At 41.6% G+C, this 12,166-nt stretch overlaps 1 protein-coding gene across 4 annotated transcripts in view; it reads right to left on the reverse strand.

Moving 5' to 3' along the window:
* Nucleotides 1-12,166, reverse strand: part of GALNT6 (polypeptide N-acetylgalactosaminyltransferase 6) — a 74,964-nt gene that overhangs the window by 19,009 nt on the left and 43,789 nt on the right. For all 4 annotated transcript variants that reach the window (XM_060762799.2, XM_067464291.1, XM_067464292.1 and 1 more), the window contains exons 3-4: nt 8,402-8,574; nt 434-583 (exon numbers count right to left, since the gene is read on the reverse strand). In XM_060762799.2, coding sequence (XP_060618782.2) covers nt 434-583; nt 8,402-8,574 — 323 coding nt within the window. The remainder of the gene's footprint in view (nt 1-433; nt 584-8,401; nt 8,575-12,166) is intronic.

Below are 12,166 nucleotides of genomic sequence, written 5' to 3' on the forward strand. Positions count from 1 at the left end.
GAACACAGATGAGCTCCCTCTGTCAGCTCCAGCTCCCCTTGCGGGGACATGAGAGAAGCCTCCCAAAAGGAAGGTAAAACATCCAGGCATCCCCTGGGCAATGTCCTTGCAGACGGCCAATTCTCTCACACCAGAAGCGACTTGCAGTTTCTCAAGTAGCTCCTGACACGAAAAAAAGAATTGAACATATGAATGGACTCCACTCAATTGAGGAATATCACCTCTGATGCCATAAAGAGTACTTGTTGGTTGTATGTTAGATTTGTCACAGCTTGTTCACATTTTGCAATTCATTTATAGATGCAGCACTAATAGGGTAGTGAAAAAGATTGTAGGAATGAGCTCTATTGATTCAGTCAAGAAGAGAAAAGAATGGCACCAGAAAGGCCAAGATCAAGGATAGATCTCATTGGTGGAGGGAGTTACTACTTACAATGCGCATCGAGGAAAGTGAGCACGTCTCCTGTAGCAACGCTGGCACCAAGCAGCCGGGCAGTTATTAAACCCTTCCTCTCTATCTGTCGGATGACTCGGACTATCTGCAATTGCTTCACATAGCTGTCCAACTCGTCTTTCAAGTACTCTGCAACATAATATATTGAGTTAGAGGGGTGTAAGACTTAGCCGGAGCTCAACAAATATGAAGAAAAGTCAATGATATGAACACAGAAGTTAGCAAAGCAAAAATTCTGGGCACAGTGAGAGCATTTTTTCTCTCTTTCGAAAAGTTATCATTTAAAATATTATCAACAAAAAAACCCCACATTTCTTTGTGATAGGGTAGAGAAAGGATCGCTGTGGTAGAAACATGGAAGGGACAGAGGTTATCAAAGTTTCGCCATTCCACCATTGTGATAACTGCTTCCATCTAGCAGGTGTAGAGATGGGACTAAAAAATGGAGGTTGCCCCAAAGACATCCATGTACATTCATGTTACAGTGAAGAAATCTATCATGAGGAGTGATCACCATTTAGCACTATGGAGCTGACAATGGAGTATGCATGCAAATACACTCTCTGCAACCCAGATCTGCACTGAGTGAAGGGAAATAACCTATTGCATCTGTATATGGTTTGGTAACTGCACAGTGGCAGATAGGAAGGAGCTCCAAAGGGTCGCCACTACCACACAGAGACTCATTCCTTGCCCTCTCCTGTTTTTGGAAGAACTTTATAAGTCCCACAGCCTTAAGAAAGTTCAGAACATTCTTAAGGATCCATCTTACGCAAAATATTCGTTTTTATTATTATTATTACCATCTGGCAGATGGTACAGGGTAACAAAGACATGAAAAAAACACATTGTGCTCCTCCAGGTGTTTTGGACTTCAGTTCCCAGAAATCCAACCCAGCTTACCAGCTGTTAGGAATTGTGGGAAATGAAGTCCAAAACATCTGGAAGAGAACAGTTTGAGAACGATTGTCATAGAGTGTCAGCCAATTCAACAGTTGGGTTGTTGTAGGTTTTTTCGGGCTACATGGCCATGTTCTAGAGGCATTCTCTCCTGACTTTTTGCCTGCATCTATGGCAAGCATCCTCAGAGGTAGTGAGGATGCTTGCCATAGATGCAGGCGAAACGTCAGAAGAGAATGCCTCTAGAACATGGCCATATAGCCCGAAAAAACCTACAACAACCCAGTGATTCCGGCTATGAAAGCCTTCGACAATAAATTCAATAATTGCTGTGAGTTTTCCTCTGAGGATGCCTGCCATAGATATGGGTGTAACGTCAGGAGAGAATGCTTTTGGAACATGGACATACAGCCCGGAAAACTCACAGCAACTCAGTGATTCTGACCATGAAAGCCTTTAACAACACAATTCAAAATAGTTTGTGACAGCCACAAAAACTAAGTTTATGGAGTACAACAACTACTTTCAAAGTAAGCACTGCACATTTAAACAGGCAATAACACTTTCAAACCAGGAACAGAGTCCCCCCCCCCCCCAAATTTTGTTACATAGTGTTATCATAAAATAACGGGCGGTTGGAGGTGCCTTGTGTACATATAACTGCATGGGCCCTAATTAGGTGCAGGGCATCCTACTTCCCCATGCTCTCCTTTCTTATTTTCAATTTGAAGAATGACCCTAGAAACAAAGTGGCAAAACATTGCCTTCACCCTCCTCCTTCCCTCCAAGCACTTTTTAAGCCTCTTCAGTGGCATCCTTATTTATAACTTCTGTCAACCACAGAATTTGCTGCCAGGTGCATCATAGGCAGGAAGTGGTTCAAGTCTCTCAGTTGGGAGACTGCTGATTTTCTGTACTGACTACACTTGAGTAGTGCTGAGCCTTTGCTGTGAACAGGGTGTGCAGTTGTACCAAAGAGGCCACTCACAGGAAGTGATACGTACATTAATGAAAAAAATGGCAACTTTGAAATGGAGACAATTTCAAAATAGGTAGCTTCTTTGCCTGTCGCAGCGGTACTCCTGAACCGACAAGTAGACTCGAGCTCGTAATAGTTCATGTCATAGTTCTTAAAAAATAACACTGATTCTTGTTTTTGCTGAAAAATGAGAGCATGATTTCAGATACAGTAGAGTCTCACTTATCTAACATAAACGGGCCGGCAGAACGTTGGATAAGCGAAGATGTTGGATAATAAGGATTAAGGAAAAGCCTATTAAACGTCAAATTACATTATGATTTTACAAATTAAGCACCAAAACATCATATTTTACAACAAATCGACAGAAAAAGCAGTTCAATGCATGGTAACATAATGTACTATATTTTCTGGCGTATAAGACTACTTTTTAAACCAAGAAAATCTTCTCAAACGTCAGGGGTCATCTTATACACCAGGAGTAAACTTATATGCTGGGAGTAGTCTTATACGCTAGGAGTAGTCTTATACACCGGGAGTCGTCTTATAGAGCACGCGTTGAAACTTTCAATCCGGATTGGAGCATCTGTATATGGTGGGGGGAGCTCAAAAATGGCAGTGGCCGCGTCCCTGCCATATGCAGCGACTGTATGAAAGCATTAAGGGCGACGCTGTACAAGTACGGTAGAAGAAAATCCATTCATCAGCATTCATGGACTTAATGGTGAGGTGAAGGGGTGCCTCACCGGGAAGGTGTAAGTGAAGGGTGGAGTAAGCTGCAGGCATCTGGGGTGCCCAGGGTATGTAAAAAAGAGATAGAGTGGCTCTGGGCACAGAAAAACACACCTCTTTTACCTGTCTGGCCCGCCCTTGTATCCTATTATCCTTCCTTCTCCTCTGCCTCTCAGATCTCGCTCCTGAAGACTGCAGTGAAGCAGTGCAGGTGCACATGTGCGAGATCTGAGAGGCAGTGAAGGAGGTACAGTAATAGGAAAATTAACATATTGAAATCAAATCTGATGCTTTTAAAATTTTATTTGGTGTGCGTTGGAAGAGGGGTAGTCTTATATGGCGCTTATATCCCAAACTCTATATTTTAACTGGAAAAGTTGGGGGTTGTCTTATACGCCCAGTCATCTTATATGCCGGAATATACGGTAATTACTGTATATACTAATCTAGCACCAAAACATCACAATGTATTGAAACAGCTGTGAATCTAGGTGCAAGGCAGATTGCATTGGATAATATAGAACGTTGGATGAGCGAAGGTTGGATAAGCGAGACTCTACTGTACCTGTTATGGCCAGCATGTTCAGAACAGGCCATCAGAAAGATTCAAGAACTGTCACTTACACACTATGTTCACACTATGATTTGCATTACATTGATCTCAGAACTTTATTCCTGAATGATGGAGGCAAACTTTATCCAGCTATTGAAAGATATTGCAGGAATGTGAAACTGAAAAGGGGTGAAAACAAGGAAACAAAAGATGGGGAAAAGTAGAAGTCATTTGATATTTGCTCTCTATTGCAGGCAAAATGGTGGCAAGAAAAGCACAGCAAAAAGTTATAGTTTGGGGTTCATGTGATTTATTGCAAAAGAAGATTAAAAAACGTGTTTGAGTGACATGAAAGAGCTGCAAATTGTTACCCTTTTACATAATGTATTTACTGCACTATATTTAAACATATGTAGTATAAACCATTACTTTAGTGTATTTTTATCCTCTAGGAGGGGTGCTAGTGAGACTTTTTGGCTGAGATGCCAAAATAACTTGGCCAGCCTCAGATACTATGCAACGTGATCTGGGTGTGGGACAGAATTTGCTATTCCACCTGAGGTAGTAAAAAGGTCTTGTGCCAACCTAGCTCTGGGATATCAAATAATTTGTCATCAGATCTATTTTATTGGCTTGTTTTAATGATTTACTTAAGGACCTTCAATAAAATCCAATGGTACTATCTACTTTCAGGTCTCGCAGGGCAGCCTAACAATCAAGTGAATGTGGTATTAGAAAATTAAAACCACTTTGGAAAAGCTGGCCAGTGGAAGAGGGGAAAGACACCTCCTCTATCTCCTAGGAAGCCCTGATGTGAAACCATGTCATTATCCTAACTCTGGGCACAACCAGTTTACGGTGCTAAATGACAGCTCACAGTTTCTAAACTTGCCCAAGTGAGCAATTTATCACCAGATGGCAGCTAAATAGGGCTTGCTGCATTTATGGATCATGGGAAAACCTGCCCCCTTCATTGCCTATGGGCAAGTGTGCATCAGGATTCACATGGGGGGGGGGGGGGGGAGAGAGATCAAACAACATTTAACACAGCATAGTTAACATTATGATGAATCAGAATTATAAAAAGGCCAAACCCAGAGATCTTTACAGCCGAATGTTATTACTTCCCCAGGGAATCTAGGCTACCCTTAATTTTATACCACTAGGTTTATAGGCACAGTCTCCCTGGAGAAACCCATTTTCAAAAAAATACAGGTAAACACATACTGTGTATTTCACCTTTGAAAGCTCCAAAGTAGGTGAAAGGGGTACAAAGCTGCAGGGTGAGCCATAGCTGGGTGACTAATGGACCCAGAGGCGCTTCAACATATTACTTAGACACATTGCCACATGCAAAGAGAGCAGGTTTATGACTCTGTACTCCGAAGTCTGACAGCTATAAATACAAAGGGAGGGGAGAGGCAAAGGATAGGTAGGGCTGAATGGGAGCAAAACGGGCTCAGTGTATTTAGATTTTGTGACAGATATTTGTTTATATGTCTTATTCCTCTGTAAGAAGAATGTAGTGAGAGGGAGAGGACAGAGACACCCTGTTGTACATTGGCATTGTGAAACCCATGAATATCCTATAATGAGCTACCTATGACTGTGGTTACTGAGGTCTCAAGAGATCTCCTGGGAATGGCAGCAGAAACATTGGCAGCCAGTACAGAGCCTATGGATTGGCCAGACCGAGTGTAAGAATCGGAAATCTGCCCTTGCTTAGATCCGTAGATCAGTATCTTACTGCACACTGGGCTCCCAACTCAAATTTTTGGTTTCTTTTAATTTACAGAGCAGGTATCTATGCAATTATTAGGACATGCAAATGATGTATGTTTTTAGTATTCTTGCTATGGTTTTATATTATGTGTTAATGTTTTTAAATATTTTATGGTGTTTTGGGCATCGAATCATTGCCATTGTAAACCGTCCTGAGTTGCCTGAGGGCTGTGAAGAGCGGTATACAAATGTAGCAAATAAATAAATAAATAAATAAGACAGTGGAATGGGGTAAACTCTTGTGCCAGCAGGACTGAAGACCGACAGGCTGCAGGTTCGAATCAGGGGAGAGCAAGAATGAGCTCCCTTTGTCAGCTCCAGCTCCCCATGCAGGGACATGAGAGAAGCCTCCCACAAGGATGGTAAAACATCAAAATATCCAGTTGTCCCTTGGGGAAAAGTCCTTGCAGATGGCCAATTCTCTCACACCAGAAGCAATTTGCAGTTTCTCAAGTCACTCCTGACATGAAAAAAAATCTATGCAAGTCAAGATGCCTGCAATAAGGACACACACTACCGCCCAAGAGCCAGCATGGCGTAGTTGCACAAGTGTTGGACTAGGATACAATATAACAACAACAACAACAACAACAACAACAACAACACACCAGACATCACGATTGTGGAAAAGAAAAAAGTCTGGATTATTGATGTTGCCATACGAGGTGACAGTTGCATTGAGGAAAAACAACAGGAAAAACTCAGCTGCTATCAAGACCTCAAAATCGAACTGCAAAGGCTCTGGCATAAACCCGCACAGGTGGTCTCAGTGGTCATCGGCACACTGGGTGCCGTGCCAAAAGATCTCAGCTGACATTTGGAAACAATAAACATCGACAAAATTACCATCTGTCAATTGCAAAAGGCCAACTTACTTGGATCTGCGTGCATCATTTGAAAATACATCACACAGACGCTTGGGAAGTGTTCGACTTGTGATTTTGTGATACGAAATCCAACATATAGATCTCGTTTGCTGTGACATACTGTGCTCTTGTGTCAGTAAAATAATAATAATAATAATAATAATAATAATAATAATAATAATAATGCTTTATTTATACCCCGCCGCCTTCTCCTAAAAGGGGCTTGGGCGGCTTACAAAGAATGTGTTAGTGCAAACAGAAAGCACACAATACAGTAAAATACATATAACACATGACACTGTCAATTTACATAGGGTCTGAACGCCCGCTTAGTCATGGGGACCCAATGGGTAACCTTGGGTAAGTCACGTTCTCTCAGAGGAACACAAAGGCAAAACCCTTCCAAGCAAGTCTTGCCATGAAATGCCCAGCCCTTAGGGTTGCTGGAAATCAGAAATGAATTGAAGGCACACAACAGTACACCACCTCCGCAAATCAGATATCACCATGCCACATTCACTTCATCCCACAAAATTGAGGCGAAAATGCATCATTTATACAGACATCAAAATAGGCCATTCATCTGAATAAAACTAGCCCTTTTAAAAATGTGTCTAAGTGCAAGTCTGTATATTATTACCATAATTTAAATAAAAATACATTATATCTCTCCAGAGTGAGAAACACTGTAACTATGTGACTTCTATTGTCAAATGTCAGTGGGAATCTCCAAAGCCTCTCGCTGCTGCCCTTGCTTATCAGGTTTATTTTTAATGCAGAACTGGGCTGAGTATGTATTTTGTATGTATTTGTCTTTTTTTTCCTTCCCTATTCCCATCTTCTTTCTCTCAAAGGAAAACCTTGCAAACATGACCAAGATTATATTAATTTTCAGCATATTAAAGCTATACCTTTATCATTATAATCATATTCATCATTATCATCTTTGCATCCTCCCCCAAATATTAGCAACATTATTTTGTCAGTTATGATTTTGGATTGATAAGGGAAGGTTTGGCAATCTGACTATGAAAACAAAATAAAGTGCAGATGGGGAAACAAATTTTGAAAGTAAATGTGTTACTAAAGGCTTTCATGGCTGGAATCACTGGGTTGCTGTGAGTTTTCCAGGCTGCATGGCCATGTTCTAGAGGCATTATTTCCTGATATTTCACCCACATCTATGGCAGAGGTTGTGAGGTCTGTTGGAAACTAGGGCTAGCTAACATATCTCAACAAACATCTCTCAACATGCAGCAACCAGCCAAGCCTTGAAGCTGCAAGGCCATTAAATGCTAATCAAGGTGGCCAATTGCAACATTAACACCTGCCTCAATCAGGCACAGGGGCGGCTCAACCCATTACGCAAAGTAAGCATTTGCAGTATAGTTGATTTTGCCCAGGGGCGCTCTTGAGGCACTCTTGGGGGAAAATAGACCCCAAAATATGCGAGTTGTAGTTACTGGGATGTATAGTTCACCTACAATCAAAGAGCATTCTGAACTCCACCAATAATGGAATTGAACCAAATATGGCACACAGAACTCCCACGACAAACAAAAAATATATATCAGTGATTGGTTGGGGGGGGGGGGCAAAATACTGTTTGCTTACCGTTGAAAATTACCTAAGGCCGCCTCTGATCAGGCAAGAGTTTTTTCTCCCACCCTGGACATTCAACAGACATATAAACCTCACTTGCCTAATTTGCAATAGACCTCATAACCTCTGAGGATGCCTGCCATAGATGCGGGTGAAACATCAGGAGAGAATGCTTCTGGCACATAGTCATACAACCTGGAAAACTCACAGCAACCCTTTGGAAGTAAAGTTTGTGAAATCTTTTGTTCGCAAACATTTTCCTGTCTTAAAATTGCATGAGTTAAACTAGGGCATACAAAAGTGTTAACACAGAGTTGGAGAAGTTTGGAGTTCTTCTTCCAACCATATAGCTATTCTTCCTATTTGTAAGACACTCCCCCCCCCCCAGTATATAATTTATATGAAATTTCTTGTGCAAGCATGATATGTTTATGCTTAATGTTACATGCTTAGTGACACCCCCACAAAATTACACCCCAGAGATGCTCCTGACCTGGCAATCTTATAAACAACTCTTAATATGCAAAACTTACCGTCTGTACTGGCATCATCCACAAGAATGATCTCTTTTAGCAATATAGCTGGGGAGGAATACAGGACACTGTATACAGTGCGAAGCAATGTTGACCAGGCCTCATTATGGAAAACGATGATGACGCTGGTGGTTGGGAGGGGTGGGCAGCGCTTGAACTTTTGTTCGATACATCTACAAAATAAAAATCAAATACAAGATACACGTAAGAGGAAATTGGTACTTTTACACTACTCTCCCTTATCAGAAAATCAACATTTTTCTGTTTAAACCAAAGTCTGACTGAATCTATAGTAAGATGCAGCTGAACTGGGCATCTCCATATGTTGTTGGATTAGCAGCGTAGCCCAAGGAATACTGTGCAATGGTACGGGTTGCAGTCCAGCCACATTTGAATCACCGCAAAGATGTCAATCCTTGCCATGCATGCAAGATATATTAACACTAGTATTTCATTATTCCAGTTGGCAGGACCTTATTGCTTCTGTTTGTGTGTGTGTGTGTGTGTGTATATATATATATGTGTGTGTGTAGACACACACATGCAACCCCACATCCAAGAACATGGCTATATTCCAAGGTAAATTTACCACCTGAAACAAAATGTGTTTACAAAAACCTGTAAGCCAATTCCTACAAAGCAGTGGATAATACAGACTTTTGAATGTCCAAAAGTCCAGGGTTGCATAAGCCAGACTGCAGAAGGGCAAGTCAACATCTTGCTTTGGTGTTCGGCATCTGAACCATTGTGCTTTACTTAAAGCTAACAGTCATCCCATAAAGTGTTGTGACATGGGGACTTTGAGCAGGTGTAGTTTATGGGGAAGCATGTCAAGAGCAGAATATCCCGTCTCCTCGTAAGGGCCCTCCTGAGGGTCTCCCTCTCTCTTTCTCTTGCATCTGGTCACCCACCCCAGTGACCCTCCCCTTCCCGCTCCCTGACCTTGCCTTGACTCAAATGTCCGTAGGTTGCAAGATGAGGTCATGGATTTCTATTCTCAAGCCATAGGCCACAACAATAGCAGTCTCAATGGGTTCCCTGCTACATGCTGGTAAATGGAAATTTGCTTTGGTAAAGAGAGAAAGTGGGTAGGTGAAGGGAGAGATAATTTATTTTCCTGAGCTTTATGGCACTGCCGTTTTGCTTTGTTCACATGTTCAGCTGGGAAACCAAAGAACACAATGAAGAACCTTTTGTCCTGAGTCCATGTGCCTTCCTTTTGCTCAGGCAGCACACAGAACAATCCACTCTTCCCAGCCAAGTTATTTCTCACCATGCCTGGCACCATCAACTTCAGGATTGTGTGTGCTGATGACCTTTTGGCAAATATGGAAGTCCATCACCTACTACAGGCAGTGTGAACCCACAGTTTACAGTGGTGTGAACAAGCCCAGGTCTTATGCTCTCTCCATCTCTCCCAGCACAATTACAGAGATTAGAAGTAAATGCTTCTTCTTTTTTACTGTGATTCTTCATTATAAACTATGGTTAGTTAAAGAGAGAGTGAGCAACTGTGGGCTTCCAAATGTCTTTGGAAGTACAAGTTCCATCAGCTCTATCTAAGGTACAGCTAAGGGCAAATGAAGATGCATTCCAAAAAAAACTGGAGAAACACAATTGTTTGCCCACCTGTGTTAAATTAGGATTTGTAGACGCAAACCAGGATGAAGCTACAGTCTTGATTCCACAAACTGTAGTTTGAGCCATATATGGGAAATCTTCAACTTGTGGTGCAAATACACTAGGGATGTTTGTACAATATCATTTTGGTGTCTCGTATTCAGGGGATTTGGGCAATCCAAATTCCCTGAATGGGTCTGGTGGGGGGAAGCCGAAGCCTTAGCTGATACGGATCACAACAGTCAGATCTTTCAGTTAATGGAGGCTAATGGGGCTGAGTGGCACTCTATCTGAGGCAGAGTGTGGGCAGCCTTGCAAATCAGGCAAGACCAGGTGCCATGTGGGTATTGAAGGAGCCTCTGTGCTTCCTCCCAGGGCATGATGGGAATTGAGGTTTTTCTGTCTGCATGTTTCTCACTTCTTTTCTCAGCCAATCAGAGGCCTGGTTGACTATTTCCATTCTCTTTCACTCTTGTGGTGTATACTTGGGACTTCAATTCCCAGAACCCCTGTTTATGGTTTTTTAATTTTTTTATAGTAAACACATTAAAAATTTCTCAAAAATCAGTGGATTGGTGCAATGTTCTGAAACTTGGTAGGCTTGCAGTTATAAATGTGACCTACAAGTGAGGAAAGTTTTATGCGGATAGGTCTAAAAATGACAAAGAAACAAGTCTCCAATGCAGTGTTGCTCAACCTGGGGGTTGGGATCCCTGGGGGGGGGGTGCGAGTGGGTGTCGGCAAAGACCATCAGGAAACATAGTATTTTCTGTTGGTCATGGGGGTTCTGTGTGGGAAGTTTGGCCCAATTCTATCATTGGTGAGGTTCAGAATACTCTTTGATTGTGGGTGAACTATAAATCCCAGTAACTACAACTCCCAAATGTCAAGGCTTATTTCCCACAAACTCCACCAGTGTTCACATTTGGGCGTATTGAGTATTTGTGCCAAGTTTGGTCCAGATCCATCATTGTTTGAGTCCACAGTGCTCTCTGGATGTAGGCAAACTACAACTCCAAAACTCAAGGTCAATGCCTACTAAACCCTTCCAGTATTTTCTGTTGATCATGGGAGTTTTGTGCACCAAGTTTGGTTCAATTCCATCATTGGTGGAGTTCAGAATGCTCCTTGATTGTAGGTGAACTATAAATCCTGGCAACTCAAAAGACAAAATCAATTTTTTTGAGTGATGGTCACTGCTTGAGTTAGTAGGTGTCTTGTGGCCAAATTTGGCGGCAATTCATCCCATAGATTTTGAGATATGATGTCACTCAAAACGAACAAAGCATTTATGTATGTGTGTGTGTGTGGATAGGGATAGCAGGGAAAGGAAAGGCAAATAAACTAAAAGTAGACAAAGACAGTGAAAGCGGTGGTCTTGTTCATTACTATGATTAATATAGGGATGGAAATGATATTTGATAATATTTTTAAATGGCTGTAAAGTGTGTTTATTGAGGGTTTCTTTGAAACTCTAATGAGGTTAAATCTGGATTGACAAGAACCTTCACAATTCAGGACATAACTGTGCAAAATTCACATATGGTTGTGTGGATGTGTGAGCGGAAAGCAACATGTTAAGCACAAGTATTTCTGCATACAAAATGTATCTTTTTCTGCAGCAAATGCTGTTATTCTGCATAAATAAATAAATAAATAAACAAACAAACAAACCTATATGCAACTTTTTCATGGAAAATGTCAGGAATGGTAAATACATAGTTTTGAAAAATGCTGTTTCTGACAACTTTCTCACTGCTAAAATTATACAGTGCCTACTTTGAAAACGAAATGTAAAACATTATGTCTAGGCAATATGTTGCTTCTAACCCAAACCACTTCCCACAGGGGGAAAATAGCCGAAGCCACAAAAACGGTCACAACTATATAGTCGACAAGATTGCCCACTCAGGTTTAAATTAACCAGTTTTCAAATCTAAATGTAACAAGGCAATCTGGTTAATTTTAAGCAAGTGTTCCCACTTTGTTCAGTGGAGATGAGGCACCTGCAGCTCCCCGCTCCTTGCTCAACCTGTGTCTCTTTCTCTTCTCCTCATGTGTGTGGGGTTGGAAATGACTTGAAGGCACACAACAGCAACAGTCACATCAAAGAGCTGTGCAGGATATTGAATCATCCACGTCCTA

The sequence above is a fragment of the Anolis sagrei genome, chromosome 2 (assembly GCF_037176765.1).
Source record: "Anolis sagrei isolate rAnoSag1 chromosome 2, rAnoSag1.mat, whole genome shotgun sequence".
Classification (NCBI taxonomy): domain Eukaryota; kingdom Metazoa; phylum Chordata; class Lepidosauria; order Squamata; family Dactyloidae; genus Anolis; species Anolis sagrei.